The sequence below is a fragment of the Taurulus bubalis genome (genome assembly GCF_910589615.1).
Source record: "Taurulus bubalis genome assembly, chromosome: 9".
In the NCBI taxonomy this organism is placed as follows: Eukaryota; Metazoa; Chordata; class Actinopteri; order Perciformes; family Cottidae; genus Taurulus; species Taurulus bubalis.
This window is the reverse complement of record NC_136597.1, coordinates 21,716,239-21,735,038: the sequence shown is the minus strand read 5'-3', so window position 1 is coordinate 21,735,038 and position 18,800 is coordinate 21,716,239. Positions and strand designations below refer to the sequence as shown.

Genomic DNA, 18,800 nt, shown 5'->3' with positions numbered 1-18,800 from the left:
CCTTTGACCTCCAGCATTGTCAACAAGTAAGCTGCTCACTGTGAGATGCCAGTGCGACCAAATCCACCAGCAAGCAACCGGTTCGTCACGTGACTAGCGTGCAGCTCCCCGCTTTTGCCCCAAGAGAGAGAGAGAGAGACAGAGCGAGTATAGTGTCTTCTATTTCCGCGTTCAACCGAGGTGGAGCGCTGGGGCTGAATGCGTGTTCGCGGCCGCTCTGTGTCCACCTTTCACGCCGCGTAAACTGCGTCGCTCGGGCGTGGAGAAGAGAGAGAGAGAGAGAGAGAGAGACTCGCGCAATCGCATCGCCCCGGAGCCACGCCGCAGCACGGACCATGCTCACGCGGGTGAAATCGGCGGTGGCCAATTTTATGGGAGGCATGATGGCTGGCGGCTCTAACGGGGATCACTCCGGCGGCTCGGATCTGCCGCTGAAGTACCCGTACAGCAGACCGGAGTTCCTGGGACTGTCGCCGGACGAGATCGAGTGCTCGGCGGATCACATCGCGAGACCGATCCTCATCCTGAAGGAGACCAAGCGGCTGCCGTGGTCCACCGGCTACGCAGAGTGAGTAAACCTGTACGCGTCCATCTTTGCTTGGCACCAACACACAAGACAAGAGCATCCTTTTTTTAAAGTGCGGACCCCTGAGATCATGCGCTCATCAAGGCGTAAACATGAGCATCCAGCCGCTTTAGTTATGATTATTAGGATTATGGAGGGTTCTTATGGAGGCAAAATGATAAATAGGCCAAGGTGAAGCAGCTGATGTCTTCCTTCAGTGATAAACATGGGACGTAAACATACCTCCTTCAAAGAGGTAAGGTCGCTACAATGTAGGTCACAAGGGAGTGTTTTATTATTGTGATAGAGTAGTAATGATGCAAACAATATCGTCAGCTTATTATAGTTGCAGACTCATTGTGTGTGTGTGTTTTTTTTAAATTTATTTAATTAACATAATGAGATCAACAAACTGCACCCTCAGATCCAAGGTTTTATTTTGAATAGCAATGACCTGACTTGTGTGAGGCTGGACAGGAAAGCTCTCACGAATATAGAGAGAATAGTCCCTGCGTTTGTTTTATTGCTACATTGTGTGCATAGTATCAATAGCCTACAGCTACAGTTTCAGTAAAGCCGGTAAAACTTGACTGTGTACTTTAGATGTGCATTACAGGAGACACACACTCACTTGTGGAGATCCGGTTTTCCTTGTCAGACACTAAAAGTCATCCTCGTCCTTCTTCTTGACAACTGAGACCAGAATCACAACCGGACCTGAGTTCATCTGATGTATTATTGATATCACAGCTTATGTTTTGGGTGTTTCACAATCCATTTGGCTCCATGGCAGCTTTCTGCCTGAGGCTCTAATGAGGACATCTTATAAACGGCATCCAGCGCACTCAGCTTGACTCATGAAAAGCAAAGTTGTTTCTTTTTGCTTCTGTAAACTGTGTCGACAGCACGGGAGGGCCGCTGCAGAACGTGAGAAAATGCAGACTTTCCCAACGGCAAAAAAAACAGGAGACTGAGCAGGAACGACTTTGTTTGCATGCCGGTGAGAGCAGCGTGCCGTACACCTCGTCAGGCCTGAACCAGACCTGCACTATACAAACAAAACCCTTTTTTTTCACTTCAAAAGTAGGACAAACACTTGCCCTCATCGTCGTCTGACGATCCGAGAGCACGGAGTCACAATTACTTCTACTCATGCATTCCCACATCGAAGTGTCTCGGTGGCCTGGTGGTTAGCGAGGCTGTGGGTCACAGTTCAGTCCTTGAGGCGATCCCATTAGCACTGTGTGTGTGTGTGTGTGTGTGTGTGTGTGTGTGTGTGTGTGTGAGATCCATCCACACAGAAATTGCTCTGTTTTCATTCCCAGGACATGAAGCCTCATCGTCACGCTGTTGTGATAGAGCGCCTGCTTCCTGGAGCTTAATCGATGATGAGAGACATTAAGTGAGAGTGCGTGCTGACACTCCCCGAATCGCTTTGCATCTAATGTTTCAACTTCAGCCGGCCTGCTGTGAACCCGACTGTGTGCAAAGTCTCGGTCATCGGGCTTCGGCACAACTGACCCCGTGGGTCTCGCTCCCTCGGGCAACTGTCTGTGTTTACAAGGAGTGAACTGGACGGGTCGACACAATCGCTTGAAGCCAATCCTGTCTCATATAAAATGACGTTCCCATTCAACAAAACTGCACTCTCAATTACGTTTATAGAGGGAAACATGTTTTCTCGCCGAGCTCAAAAGGTGATGTCATCAAATTGCTTGTTTTTGTCTGATCAACAGTCCGGAACATCAAAGTTATTAAGTCTGTGTGAATGTAAAACACACACAAAAAAGCAGCAAGTCCTCACATTTCATAGAGTGGAACACAACAAGTATTCATACATTTTGATAGATTCAGTCCTTAACATTGTTGTTGTTGACCTTTTTGGCTAATTGACTGTTTCAGTGCATGATGGATCTATATGGTCTCTGCTGAAGAATGCCGCTGAAATGGTTTGATTCTCAGACGCGTCCTCCGCTATGCTTCCTCGTGCTAATCTGCCATGAATAATTTTAAATCTCAAGACGGAAAAGAAAGGAAACCCATCACCCACTTCTATGTTCTAAAGTAGGTTGCATAATTTTAGTGAAAATGATAATCCATATCTATATATAGCTAATTGTGCATTTCATTATTAATTCACACGGATTGCTAATTTATGATTAAAACTCAATTATTGAACCGGGGTTTTGGTTTCTTAGTAAAATTGCCATACTTAAACAGAATATATAATTCTACAGGACCGTGTGTGTGTGTGTGTGTGTGTGTGTGTGTGTGTGTGTGTGTGTGTGTGTGTGTGTGTGTGTGTGTGTGTGTGTGTGTGTGTGTGTGTGTGCGCGCACAGGGCTGAGCCCTACTGGCGATTTTGTCAGCAGCTGGCTGACCTGTGGGTTTTGTTGTTGTGAAATTTTCCTGCCAGTGGGTACAACCTGAGTCCATATGAGATGATGAAAGGGTTAACGGGTCAGATGTCTCCGGGACATTTCCACATCCCGACTGCTGAGGTTCTCCTGGCTTACAGAGCTGCTCCCTGTGGCGACGGGAAGAGAAGTTCTAGATTCTGAGTGGGTGCACTGTCAGGTCCAGTGAGCATAATCATCTGACTGGATCAGTGAGTATTGCTCACCGCTCTCTCTTCACCGGCGCACTTCTGCATGCTGCGTTTCCCGCTGCCTTCCTCCCGACTTGTTTTCCACCCATCATCATCATCATCAGCTCCCCCTTGTGCACCCTGGGAGGGGCCGACCTCGCTGTGACCATGTCCTTTCACAAAAATGCCAAGTCACGGTTAACATACCTTTTTAATAAGGTAATAATATTTCCAGTTCGTGTACACAGACAGCATTTTGTGCACTCTAAGTAAGCCCCTCCCACTTTAAACGTGACCTTACTCCGGGGCCCTTCAAATGAAGAAGTGATCGATTAATCACTGAAGTAACTGAGCGGTAAATAGATGATGATCCTTATACTGCCAGCCTGAGTAAACTTGGTCTAAGTTCCTGTATATGCTCATAATTTCTGCATGTTTCCTTTGACATCTGTTTGGGACAACTTGGTTCCAGCCTCTTCAACCTTTTTTCGTTACTTTCCAAGAGGGAGACCAGTGATGCGACGAGAGCGATGACCTTCACCTGATGTGTCGCTTTTTAGTTTTGATAAAAGTGAGCTTCAACAAGAATGCATCAAGGCCGGCAATGAGCATAAAAACATAGTCGACGGAAAACTCTCCAGTGGTGGAAAAGATGATGCCAAAGCCAATTCTTTTAGAGTTTCATTGAGAAACGTTAAGAGCCACTGAATGCAGCAAAAACACGCTTTGCCTTTCGCTTCACGTGTTTCCTCTCATCACCGCCTGCATGCTGTAATGGGAGAGCGGGTGGCCCTGAGCGGGTGAACGAGTTGTGACAAACCTCTCACTCTACTGACCCAGGACCAACACGGTCGGCTCAATACTGAATCGATACGCGTCTGTAAACTGAACACCAGCACCGCCGCTGCACAGCGTGTGTCTTTGTCTGCAGACTAGCGTGTGCAAGAGGGCATTCTGGGCTTTGGCTTCCGTGTGGAAAGCCTTAGGTTGACTTCCTCATCATTGAGCATAAAAGAACAGAGATAAGGAAGTAGACGTGAAACGGTGTGAAGCTTGCATTGTTCAATAAACTTAATGAATGTGTTTATCCTTCTATTTGTATGTAGGTTTATCCATAATAGCACTTTTTCCCAGTCTTTTCTGATATTTTTCACTATTACGTCATGGTTCCCACTCAGCTGTGGAGAGGGAGCACATGACAAAGCTCGCCACTGCTTACATCACATGTTCTTGTTTCTGCCGCATCAACACGCCACATCGCTCTGAGGCAGAAACAACGTAATGCGGCTGCAGTTCAGTGCCAGCTTTACTTAACTTGTAGCTATGAGTCACCCTCGAACAAGACTTGTTACGCATCAGGTCATCGTTATCCTTATCTAAAAGGACATGTTCGTGAAAACTGAGATGCTGCGGCAGAAAGTACAGTCGCAAAATGGATACAAAGGAATGTAGCAAACAGGGATTATCTAAACATTAAAAATGGCTAATATAGATACAAAATGGTGTATTTTTTTGGAGCAAAACGTGAGGTCAAGTGTTTTCCCCGAAAATGAAAAAGAAGGCACACGGTATAGTTCACAGCTCTGACGGAGTAATTAAGGTCACGCCATTGTCTCCGATGGGAAGAAGTGACATTGGGTAACCAGACATGACAGCCCTGCTCTCGTACACAGCGCGTGCCTCGGGGGCTGGAGGGCGCCTCGTCTCACATCAGGAGCCTTTAGTCTCGTGACCGCTCGGGGTCAAGTGACCGCCGCTCCCTGCGGTGCTTTGGTCTCAGACACGCATGATGGCGTCTGAGGTTTGTGGCCTCCATTCATCAGATGAAGTTCAGGGGAAAGAGTTGAACACATTAAGTACACATCGCATACTGTACACTAACATAACGGGACTTTTTTTTTCCCGGACCATACCATCATTTCATGGATTGATTTTAAAAAGCTTGTGTGAAAACTCAAACTGTGGCATCAACTTCTAACTGCTGTCTGGAAGTGGACTGGGTATGCTGTTTTTAGTAATTAAAAATAAAACCGATAAAGGTGTTTCTCTGTACAATGTAAGAATCCAGAATTTGTATATTTACGACTAAAGTTGCCACAGTAAGCAACAGCTTAAGTATAAAAGTTATTTCATCACCTTTTGCACTCAGAGATTTCACTGCTTGACTTGTGACAGCAGGTGGAACCAATAACATTAACGATGGTCGTGCTACAACCGTAACAAGGAGTAACACAGTTTTCCCGACCTTTGCAAATAAAATGGGACCAACAAAGCAAGAAAACGAGCGAGGAAATAACTAATATTACAGAAACTAATAAGGCATTAGGGTCTCCGAGGACAAAATACACAAAATTAAAGATATTTTTATTGTCACAGTTAGCAGACAGTTACTCCGTACAATGAAAATCTTGCTTTGTTAGTGCCTCCTTCCACACATAATTAATAGTATAAGAAAATATAATGACCCACACTAACTAGAAAATAAATTATGAAAATAAATGATTCTACTGAATGAATCAAAAAGACCCTACTAGCCACAAAACAGGAGAAAAGGGAAAACAAATAAAGAACAAGACGTCCTTAATAAAGTCACCAGGACTAACAGACAAAGGATCAAGGACTAACAGAGCTGTGTCAAGTTGCTATTAAAATAACTATAAAATAATACAAAATACCAGTTCAAGAACAGCAGCTACCGACAGCTCAGGCGTCAAGAAGGGGGAACATATTGTACATGTTTGAGGTCGTCGGGGGTCGCTTTTTAGTGTGCAACTAAAAAGCAGTCATTCCCAGATGGGATGGCGTCCATCGTCGGTGTGAGGTCTGGTTTACTGATCCATTCATCCCCATGAAGACGACAAGGAACCGGATTACGGATAGATGTGAGAGGATTACCGGATTATTAGGACAAAAGAAAAAAAGGGAGCAAATATAACTTTTAGAGATGCCTGTGTCAAGTTTTGTTTTGCCTCTGATACCAATTGTAGATCATCATACATTTATTTTTCACCACCATCACAAAAAATAGTTTCATCAGATGTCCTAAATGTTGTCCTTTTACTTTGCTTTAGTCATCTATAGGGGTTATTTGCATACAAACAATCATACAATGGTATGGAAATTATTATTATATTTTTTTTTTATAAGAATAAGATCTTGGAATTAAAAAAAATCTGTTTTAAACAATCTAGAACTATTATTAGGAAGTTAAAGAAGTCATAATTCCCTCTCATATCTATTTCATAATGCCGTGAAAACATTTCCTTCAAACAACTGTATTCACGTGTCTCGCCTAAAACCACATTTTACAAGAAAACATCATGCTAATGTTATAATTTTGTCTGTCTGTGACTATAAAGCATTAAAGCTCTTAATCACATATTTTTTTTGACTGACAATCTACCGATGCTGATCGTCAGTAAAGCTTAGTTTCCCACTATGGCGGTTAAACTGTAAAAACCGTGAGTGCGGATCCATGCGGCTCACCGATCCACTGCGGTCCGTTACACCACCGCCGAGTCGGCAAAATCAGGTGTTTTCATGTCAACCTGTCTGATGGCCTCACCGCAGGGAGTGTGCTATTATTAGTCTTCAGGACAGGGAAGGGGGCGACTAGCCCGTTGTGTAAGACTCCAATTAAAATCAATCTCACTGAGTGAAGGTCTGCCCAGTCAATATCCTGTCGCTTTTACAACCCACAGTGTTTTCTTAGCTGGAGACGGAGGGTCTGTGCTCGCCATGTTCATCCCCGGGACCAATTAGGATTACTTACATAAGATCCTCCACGGGGAAGTCTTCACGACTGGCTCTCATATCAACATGTAGCGACTGTAATGTCTCAATTATTTGATACGACTCTCACTTGAGACATCGCTTAAAGAGACACGCTACCAGTGTCTCAGTCTTTTTAAAGCAGAATAACTATTTTCATGACGAATGTCTGTTGAAACAAAAATACATACATCCCCATCTAACCTCTTGAGCTCTAATTTTGATAAGATACTATGTGCACAGTTTTAATAAAGCCACAGTAGACTTATCTCCTGCGGTGTGGCTAAATCAAGAATGGAGTATTGTGCGTGTCCACGACTGCAGCAGCAGCAGTTCACCATCTGCCAGGTGTTGTGTAACGCAGTATTTCTGTATCTTTCTGTCCTCTCACCTACATGCGTGGGTCTCCAATGGAAATGTGTATTCAAAGAGTGTGTATTTGCTGACTTTGTCTCACTTTGATTTTACAAAAAAAAGAAAAAGATATGCTGCCATGAAGGGGAAACTCTTCCACAGAAATTGAGTTTGGAAAAGGGTTTATATTCTCAACGTATTATGGGTTAAAGGTCACAGCTAAGAAGGCTATTCAAGCTCTTGAGTTACCTGCAGATGTGTATCACCTTTCACCGCCAACATTCAGGGAATTTGATATATTCGTTTAGTGATTATTAAAGCAAAGGTTTAATCTAAGGCAGCTGGCACACAACTGTTTTTTTGTTTCTGATGGAAGGGAGTGCTTGGAATGATGTGGAGATGACAACAGATCTCTTCAATAGTTCATCCATTAGACCTCCTCCCTCTCTGAGGCTTCATCTACCGTCCTCTCTGATACTATTAATGTCTTTTTTTCATGTACACTGCTGTTCAAAAGTTGGGGATCACCTTGTTATATTGATGGTTTTCTTCTTTCCTTCGATAATGGCGATTTTAACAGAGATTTTTTTTTTAAGAAAACTGTATAATTCTGACACCAAATTGAAATAGATTTGGTCCCAACAGAGGAAGAAATAAATAATTCAAACGTCCAATTAGGGGATGTGATGCAGTGTTGCATGCCAGGGGAGAATACTGTTATAACCATTTCTTCCTCTAAATACCCTTTCGATTTTTAATTTGTTTTCAAGTCCAGAAAAGCATAAGTATTATCGAACCACAATTGGACTCTAAAATATAGTGAGGACCTGTTTATTTGTTATACGGTTGAATAGGTTTAAACTGTGATTTGTCAGTCCAGTATGTGCAGCTGATATTCCATGATCCATATCCAATAGTGCTAACTCTAAACTAAAATATATTTATTTTCCTTTTTGAAGTCTTAAGTGGCTGGTGGTTTCTTCTTTTCTTATTTAACTGTTGCTCAGAGGGCTTTGTCTCTTTCTTAGCTTTTGGTAAAGACGACTTTCTACAACCTAGACGCGTTGAAGACCCTTCAGAAGTATTGAGTAGTCTTCTCAGCCATCTGACTTTTGTGGCAGACAATTCTAAACCGTTGAACGTCAGTGTGCATTGTATTTGTTATTCAAACATCTGTGTAGTGCTCTCATCATTCCACAAAGCACTACTAGATTTAGGGATTTCTTTCAAACAAATATTAGCACAGTTCATGTATATGGTCTAAGGCAGTGGGTCTCAAATGAGGGTACGCACAGGCACTCCAGGGGGTACGTGACATACGTTTAAAATTAGCATCCATTCAAAAACCCTTTGAAAATTATTATGTAACAATATTCGATCAAATATAAGTGTAAATTCATGAACTGAATTGTATATATTCTATGTTAAATTAGACACTGATGGCACAATGCTGTGTATAAAAAAACGTTCAACCAAAAATGCTTTGCGCTGGTTACATCACTGAGAAATGGTTGAGAACCACTGATCTAAGGTTTTGTAATGTATGCAGTACAATATGAGGCTTGTTAATGCCATATCTTCAATTTCTTTATTATCTTCATATATTGTTTCATAATTAATAATTAAAAAAATAAGTTATTATCGCTCTATCTTTTATCCTAGGCGTCCTGTTAAAGTAATGTTAAAACTCCTTGTTTTGTGTCCTTTTCTACATTCAGGGTGATCAATGCAGGGAAAAGCACGTTAAATGAGGACCAGGCCTGCTGTGAGGTGCTGGTGGTCAAAAGGAGACCAGCAGGAAACTCCACGCCAAACCGGACCCCGACGACCCGCAGGAGGTCTTCCCTTCCCAACGGAGAGGGCCTGGGACCCCGGGAGAGCCCGGTGAGTCACACACATGGGTCCGGCTCCATCAGGAAATATCCATCCGCCTTTCCACCATCTCTGTCATTCTGCAGACACATGTTATGACCACGGCAGGGCGATGAGATAGAACTGTGATGCACGTCAACGCAATAAACCAACCTTTACACACACATCACCGATGCTATTATCGTTCACAATATGGCCACTCGCACAATCGCTAACTAATTAACCAACTACACAGAATCCACACGGCACACGCACCTCACTCTCTCACAATTCAGTCTCAGCAAACATGTCGTAAAACATCATATTTTACCGTGGGGGAAATCCACTGATTTTAGGCCTTACCAGAACCAACCCGGTATTATTCAATGGCAATTTAACAGGAAACGCCACCATAATATCTTTCTGTATACATTTATATTTTGAGGAAAAAAGAAGTTGTCCAATTTGAATGATGAATACTGCTACTAATAAGTTATTAAAAGATGTTTGATGATTACAAGTTCATAAGAAAAAAATATTTCACATTGCAAAACAAATGCTAATCCTGAGCCATCTTTTTGCTAACGTGCCACAGACTGGAAGCTTCCACATTTTTAGCATTTCTTCACAGATGAAGTCCAGGTAATGGTCAGAGTAAATGTAGTCCTTGAATGCCCCTGGGGGCCTGCTGTTGGGCCCCTCCGTCCCCTCGTCCAGTCCCATCAGCAGTTCACTGATACGTGCGGCGCAGCGTCCTTCACCCATCACAGCCTCGGCCTCCAGCAGCTCTCGACAGCCACTAACATGGGCGGGGGAACACTCCCAGAAACACACACACACACACACACACACACACACACACACGCAAAGTTAACCACGTGTCCTTCTGCAAGTACAGTATGTTGTGTACAATAAAGTAATACTGCTGCAAACATTTCTCCTCAGCCCACCAGCACTTTGCTCAGGCCCAGCCAGAGCCTACAGCAAGCTCATGCAAGTACCTCGTGACTCACTGCTGCAGTGATACTAGAGCGATACGAGTAGTGTAGAGCCTTTGTAGTGCTTCTCTGCTCGCTTCATAGGCTCATGTGGTAGAACCTGCCTGCACTATATTTAGAAAATTAGTGCTTTAGTGTGTGCAGAAATATATGCCAGCAATAATCTACACCCAGTCACAAAAACAAATGCAGTAAAAGCCCTGCAGAACAAAGCAGCCCTCCATTTTTCACTTTACATACTTGTTTACAGCATGATGCAATGTACAATAGCAACTCAATGTCCATACTTGACATAGAAGGGAGTTAAAACGTACATTTTAACAGAATAGAAAATCACAGAATTGCTGCACTTTTTGAAGGAGCGGCAAACTCAAAGATGTACAATGATTGAACTGGATTACAGGCCACTTTGTCTAAACAATATGTGGGAGGTAGCACTTTGTAGACGGACACAGAAGACCGTATCCAGCTCTGGAACACACACCTCCACACTGAGGCATTGATCCCAGCGCACACATTAGCATCACAGTGGACCAGGTTGGGCCTCCGCTGGATGAAGGGCACTTTCAGATCAGAAGACGCCATTGAATGAGAGCCTGAAAGGAAAGCGTTCCCTCTGAACACCTACAGTAGGGATGAATTTAGATGCAGTGGCAATAGAATGGAGCTTTTGCCCATGATGTGTGAATAACTGATGTCTGTATGAGTCAGCTTCAACACCTGGAGCATGCAGTCTCCCTGCACTCGGGCTAAAGTTGGTCCAACCGGGTATTGAACAAGGGTTTCTATTCTTCTGGTCACCGTGACAATATACATCAGTGGTTCCCAACCTTCTTTTGCTCGTGACCCTCTACACAGCATCTATTCATTACCCGCTGCCACATGTTGCATACTAAATGTCGTGTGTTGTTCCCCTACCTTGTAGAGTGCTTAAGAAGTCAAACTATCCAGTATATCACAAAACATGGATAAGAGAAAAGCCACAACGAGCTGACACTTTTTTTTTCTTTTTTCTTATTTCCTATTTCTGAAATGTACAGTTTCTTGAGGTTGGTGGATCCCTCCAGGTAAGGAACCACGGCAGACATTTTGGATGATGAGTCCTTATGTTGCATTCATTTTTATTATAATGAAAAATACTCACACAAACAATGACGCCATGAGAATACTACTGAAGAGACCGAGATGGTGTAGTGCCAGTGAAATGTTTGTGGCTGCAGGAGTTAATACTTTCAAAGCTGTTTTATGTATAAATGTATCTGTCGAGTTAGTGACTCTGAAAATGAGATCATCTTGGTTTTATCAAACATAAAGTATAGTACCACACGCTATCAGACATTGGTACAGCTATCTATTTATAAAGCGTTGACAGGTCTATGTATTGTAATTGTGCTTTTATGTATTTTATTCTATTTATGTCTTTTGTATTATCTGGACCTTGAGTCTGTAATAAAAGTTTCATTGATTGATTGAAACCGAACTCTTGGAGTTGGATGCAGCTGTTGTTGCAAGCATCCGTTTAGATTGAGATCCTGATTAAATCTTAAAAATATTTGATTGGCTCATATCTGCTTCTGTCTGATTGTTAGAGAAACTGTTGCAGACACAGTCATTATCAATATGGAGACATGTAGACACTGGTTATTTCACTTTTTTTGTGGAATCCAGGTGACAATAAATCCATAGCTAGTGTTCTCAGCTGTCAAATGTATTGATCACTCACACACTACATGATGTTTCTCTGTAGAAAATCAACATATTTTCAGTCACTAGTTGGTTGAGAAGTGAGAATGGAAGGTCTGATAAAACTCCTCTGCTTCCGTGACCCATCCCCGCGGATGCAAATCTTGACACAATGGATTAAATGTGTCGTAGTCTGACGTGTGTTTGATTCCTATCTGTATCCAGGAGAGCTCTGAGAGCCTGACCTTCCACTACTGGGCGTTGTTCGATGGCCACGCCGGCTCCGGGGCGGCGGTCGTGGCTGCCCGCCTTCTGCACCACCACATCGCCCTGCACCTCCAGGAGGTGATGGAGATCGTCTGCAGTCCAAACCTGCCGCCCCCGACGTGTTTCGGGGAGGAGCCGATCAACCACCACCTGACCCCGACGTCCCAGCGCGCCCTCACCAGGGCCGCGTCCCTCCGCGGCGCCGCGGGGGCCCCCGGCTCGCCCAGCACCCCGCCCACGCGCTTCTTCACCGAGAAGAAGGTTTCGCACGAGAGCCTGGTGGTGGGGGCCATCGAGAACGCTTTCAAAGACATGGTAAGGGGACGTTTGCCATGGAAATACCGTGCGCACCACAGAAAACATGTTCCTCTTAATGTTCCCGAGTGCTACTTCAGTTAGTGATGTCCTATAATTCCCAGAATAACACTGGACATCCCGCTGTTATATTGCCCAGAAAAAGGCCAGGCATGCCCTTTTCTCAAAATAAAAAAAAAACTTTTCCGGCTGCCTTGCTTGGAAGCAAACGGTATACTGGAAAAATGAAAGACACAGAAATGTCTGTTAACTGCAAGCCTACAATCAAAACTGAGTATTAATCTTTTTGCCATTTCCTTGACACCCACATTATAACATAACTTGGTAATAACTGCACAATTGTATAGACTGTCGCAACAAATTGTGCACAGAATTCTTTAACCCTTAGACTCAGTAAAATGACACGACAAACTAAATCCAGGACGGCATTATCAGCTCTGACCAGTGTGTGAGATCTGTGATATGATTACAGTGAGATTACACATGGTACAGACACACGCGTGTACACTGACGCACCATGCTGCTTTCTACTGATGATGTATGACTGTTCCTCTCAGCCTGGAAGCACACGGTGGCAAATCTTTAAAGATATGAGCATGCACAATATGGTTTACAAAAGTGCAAAGTTTTTTCTCGATCTAACTTCTTAATTTTGCTCTGAAAGTGCATCAGATTAATGCATTTAGCTTTAGAAATGTACACAACTTTTTTTCAGTCTCACAAAGTCCTGAGTGAACGTCAATAAAACAGATGAGAGTTTGCACAAAGAGTGCAGAGAGTGTAGCTCCACCTACAAATCAACTAAACAAAGGATAATAATTATGATTCCAGCCGCACCTCACAATTGTTTTTATTGTAGAGTAATCCACTGATTATGTCTTGTAAGCCTTTACTATAACTTGCCCATCTCAAGTTCACAGAGGCCACGGTGGCCTCTGTGAACTTTTTGTTTCGGTAAAACAAAAAATGTATATATTTATTTCAATTGATTAGTTAACTAAAATACAAACATATACAATAAAGCTATATACAGAGGCCCCCATGGGTACGGCATAAAATAAAACTATTTTAAAAACTATTAAAAGAATGAATATCTATTAGATGGATACTTTTGTGTTTGACAAGAATGTAAGCTGTGATGTCCTGCAGCTGTGAGCCTCCCGGCCTCCACCAGACACTCGGCGTCGTCTTCCAGTAACCGAGGTCAACGCACAGCGTCCGTGTTGTGAGTGAGATCGCTTGAGGAGGTTAGATCTCGATAGAGGGAAGTGCAGCTCAATTTAGAGAAAATACAATTCCACAGTGCATCTCTGTGTTTCCACCTCTTCACCACTAGATGGTAGTGTGCGATTATATTCTTACCAAACTCCATGGCCATAAAAAAAAAGGAAATAAGAGTATTGGGGCACTTACAGCGTGTGTAGGTGTAATTAATGAGTGTATACGGATCAGTTAATTAATTGATAGGTCTATTGTGAGTTTATGGTTAATGATGATGGGATTTTGCTTCAGAGCCATGAGGATTATGTGTTGTGAACTACCTTTTCTGTTACTTGCAGAAATAGCATGGCTTTGTAAAACCTGATTCAGCATCTGGATTCATAGGTTACTGAAATTAGGATCTACTTTCAATAGTAAATAGTTTCTTTGCTGCGTCTGTGTTTTTCTCTCGACAGAAACCTCTCCTTCCACGACTCCTAGCTATCAGCAAAGCTCTCACTCGCTCTGCTTCCCGTCTCTTCACTCGCACTCTTTACCCTCTGTGTCCTCTCTCTCTCTCGGTCTTAAAGGGGAATTGCACTGAAGTCCACCATTCCAAACGTTGCAGTCACAGTGTACCTCAGTCCTCGCGGCTACGAAGCTCTCTAATGGGGGTCTCCAGTTGTTCTTCAGAGAGCTTCACTTTCCAGTTCATTGCTCAGTGTCTCACTAATTGTAATTAGAGCCCACAGGCGAGATAAAATGCTTTAACCACCTGGAAAAACAGCGTCTACTTTCCTCCACAGCTGCCATTTATTTTTATTTCAGTCATTTTTGTAAAAACTGCAAACTGGTGCACATGATACACATCTCCACTAGAAACCCAAAAAACTGTCACTTTTGCTGAGTAACTACCCAAAAGTCGATCTTGGCAGCATCCCCCCCCACTAAAAGCCCCCTCGTCTTATTTTTTTAATGAAGCTCATTCTTTAGGAAAATGGGAAGTGTCAAGAGAATCCTGGGAAGGGAACTCTCTGAATCTTTGTCTGAGAGTTCACCGAGTCTCTCTGTATCTTATCAGCAGGATCCGCCTTTAATTCTTCCTCTGACACGACTCGCTGCATTCCTGTGGAAGTGGCCGGTGTGTGTGTGTGTGTGTGAGTGTGTGTGTGTGAGGCGGCTACTGAAGCCCGACAAACACTCGGAGGGTGTGTAAACATCAGAAACAACATGTAGCTCAGAAACAAAGGCGGTTGGTGGGCCCGTTTCAGACGAGGGGAGAGGACTTCACTGTGTGATCGTCTTTAGTATAACACATTTATGTGTGTGTGTGTGTGTGTGTGTGTGTGTGTGTGTGTGTGTGTGTGTGTGTGTGTGTGTGTGTGTGGACTGCCACTTGTTGACATTTTACCACCATGTAAATATGCTACGCCTCACTTTATGATGTGGGTTATCAGCATTAGTTCAACATTTGGGGAAATGTGCTTATTGGCTTGTATTCAGCAGACCGTTAGCTTAGCTTAGCTTAGCACACAGACTGGGAACTGGGAAACAGCTCGTGTCTTGCCGTGCCTTGTTAAAATAATCTGCACTAAAACTCAAGTCTTATCCTCATGGTGAGGGCCATGCACAGCATGCGGGTGCTGTTAGCGTCTTGTCAAGGACACGTTGACGTGGACTAGCGGAGCCGAGGATCGAACCGCCGATCCTGCTCTACCAGTGAGCCACAGTCGTAGCCCAGTTGTAATCTCGTCAGATTCAATTTGTGGAGAGAAACTGAAATAAATACAATAGTTTGAAGAATATGCTTTCACAGCAATGTAAAAATTGATATTTTGAAGGGAATTATGACTTGTTTAACGTCCGTTTATAGTCCGTAATTACTATTTAATTAACTACTAATTGTAACTGCCTACGACTAAACACAGAAAACGTCAAACCTGTCAGTTGATCTATGCAAGTTGGCTACGCACTTCTTATTTTTTTAATAACAAACACATAATTATTTGGAATGAGTTCCTTATGTACACATAACAGATACCCTTTCAGTTGAAAGAAATCAAAAACACAAATAACACAGATGAAGCACCTTTGAAATATTAAATGACAAACAAATAAATTTCAAACAATCATATGCCTCTATTCAAATTAGCAAATCAATGAATTTCTGTAAAAGCCAACTGAATTGGCTTACCCCTAAATAATAACCACACACACACAACTTAACCACTCGTGTCTCTCTAGTAATCTCCCCTCTCACCACTTTTCCCCTTCAGCAAACTGAGCTTAAACACCCAACGAGACTCTTAACCTCCCAGAGGGCCCGAACCCAAACTCACGACTCGCACGCACTAAAATAAGAAAAGTCGCAGGGCGTTGCTCGGGTGCGGCCGACAGACGACCTAACCTCAATAGAGCGAAAACACTCGAGTCCAACTCGCAGTTCAGCGTCAGTCTGGAGAAACCAGACGCCCCAGAAAGCCCTCGTGGCGTCTGAGCAGCCCAACAGGTGTCTGTCTTCATCACAGGACCTTGAATCCAGCGCCGGTCCCAGGCTCACACTGGGTTTGTCCACTAGTAACACAAGTTAACTTAAAGAAACGGCTACGAGCTGATGCTACGTGTCGGTGTCTTATTGTCTATTAACGTTTTTCCTCCATTTTCTGGAGTTTTCTGTCTTGTTTCTCGTGTTTTTCATTTGTCCCGCCCCTTTTCCTGACCTTTTGACCAATTAACACAGATCACACTGACCGATACTTGCAGATACTGAAGGTTTTGTTTACCACACTTCACACCTTCAATGTTGTTTAGAACTGTTTACTCACCTATTTGCGTTATGCAATATCTTAAAGGTGCTTTATTTCATATTCAGAGCATTACAAACAACTATTTGCTGTGTGAAGATATAGAGTGCTGCAGGGATGATGCATTTTTTTTGCCGGAAGTTGACATCGCTCTTGTTACCCTTGACGAAAAGTGAATGGGATTTTTACCATTGGATTTTGAACTATTGCAGGAAATATGTGTGTTCATTACGCTCTGTATTAAAGGAGCATTAGCTGAAGAAATTTGCCCCATGGTCCTCCTGGCCCTCAAAAACAGGTGACGTGCCACTGATTTTGGTCATCAGTTAAAATGATGGATTCGGTTAATTACCGTCGGCTAATTAGAGTTTTCCATCTTTTCTGACGTTCGACCTGTTTTTCTGCTGTTGCTCTCAGTTTTTCTTTCTCTGTTTTCAGGCCCAATAGCTTTAGGCTTCTATTCTGCTAACACATAACACAGCAGACAGCGTGGAGGAGGCGTTCGGCCTGACCTGTAGCTCAAAGGTCGTACGCCGACTCAAGCTGCAGTCAAACCTTTTGGAAAGTGGTGGCCTTCAAAACAATATGTTGAATAAAATAGTTGATACAAGCTATTAAGCATTCACTCACATCTTCTATGAGCTTACCTTATTATTTCCATTTTTTTATTGGTTGTCTTTCACTGGTATTTAAAAGTAAAAAATTACTCTAATAAGATATTTGGATGAGATGTGTGCTGTTTTAGTGCGTAACTCTGCTTTTTTTTGTGTGTCTATGGTGTTTTTTGAACATGTCCCTGACTTTTTATTTCAGTTATAAATCAAGACTAGTTACAAGACTAGTTATCATTGGTCATATGATGTCATGTGGGACTTGGTCATTCCTGATCAGATTGTCAGTCCTATCTCATGGCGTTTTTTGTGCAGAAACCTTTTTGTCTCCACCTGCGGGTTATTTTGCTCAGGCGTTACTCGACTCCTCTTGGCGGAAGTGTGGAGCAGAACGGTGGAGCTGTTTATGCAGACATTTTCATTATTAAAGACTTTGCACAGGTATTGCACACAGCTAGTATAAATATGTATGGATTCATAATTCAATTTGTGGTGAAGGACACATTCTCTCACACGCACACACACACACACACACACATACCATACTCCCTCACTCTTGAGAAATGTGTGCAGCAGCACTAGTGGTTTGTATGTACAAGTGTGTGTTTTGTTCTGGAACTGGACAGGAAGAAGGAGTGCAGGCATTCAGGAACACGCATATGCATCCAAACACACACGGCAATTCTGTCTTGTACAAAACGCTCTGCACAAAAATGCACACAAGCGTATGAAGTCACACACACGCATCAGGTCGCACAAATGATTGCTTTCTATGCACACACATGCAGAACTGTCTACACACACTTGAACTCACACACATATGTCTTTTCTGCCCAGACACAAACAAAAATATATATATATATGTACACACACACACACACACACACACACACACACACACACACACACACACACACACACAGAGTTGTAATCTGACAGAGGCGACATGCTCTCGTTGGGGGTGACGTCCCTCTTGGGAAAGCAGGTTTGCAGGATGGCCTTGCTGCAAATGTGTTCGCAAGCATTTTCCTTCCCACTCAATTTGTTGATGCTTGATAGTGACGGAGGGATGCGAAGGAGGCGCCAGCGGGGTCGTGCATTTTTTCCGGGACTACTTCCTGCTTCTGTTTTGCCATTATAGGCCCCTCGGGAGCCGTTAGCATCAACAGTAGCCACGCAGAGCATCAACGGGTTAAACCACGTGTGAGCAGCTTGGTTAAAATTGAAGTTTGCCTTTTTGATTAATTTTCTGACAGGTTGATTATTCATCTAATTAATGAATTGATACAGTAGCATGGCTTTTTTTTCTAATCTTTTTTTTGGGGGGGTTTAATTAGCAACAAATTAATCTGGGCTAATTAACCGGTGTAATAACCAGCGGCCGCTCCAAACTTTCTCGCCAATCCCTTTTGGTTTGCATTCCGCTTTATTGCTCCTTGACTTATGACGCCGTTGATGAATTAATTAATTATGCTGCTATAATTAATAATAGCATCACGGTGGGTTTTAAGTACCAGTAATATTTTACTCGGTATCAGGTTCTTGCTGAAATGCTTTGTGGCGCTGCGTGACAGGGAAAAAGTTTTTAAAGGCTGTGATGATTAGAAACATGCTTATGTGCAGAGGATGGGTTTGAATTATGTGCTGTCTGTATTAATTTGTGTGTGTATTTGTATTTAGGATGTGCAGATAGAGAAGGATAAGGCCGTCTACAACGTCTCAGGTGGCTGCACTGCTCTGGCGGTCGTCTTCTTGCTCGGGAAGCTCTACGTTGGGAACGCCGGAGACAGCAGG

The 18,800-nt window shown here is 43.1% G+C and overlaps 1 protein-coding gene across 1 annotated transcript in view; it reads left to right on the top strand.

The window, feature by feature from the left end:
- Positions 1-335: 335 nt before the first annotated feature.
- ppm1h (protein phosphatase, Mg2+/Mn2+ dependent, 1H) overlaps positions 336-18,800 on the top strand; it is a gene marked incomplete at its 5' end in the record, with an annotated part of 28,073 nt that continues 9,608 nt past the window's right edge. Inside the window, 4 exons of the mRNA XM_079223873.1 lie at positions 336-568; positions 8,996-9,161; positions 12,035-12,391; positions 18,687-18,799. Coding sequence (XP_079079999.1) covers positions 336-568; positions 8,996-9,161; positions 12,035-12,391; positions 18,687-18,799 — 869 coding nt within the window. The remainder of the gene's footprint in view (positions 569-8,995; positions 9,162-12,034; positions 12,392-18,686; position 18,800) is intronic.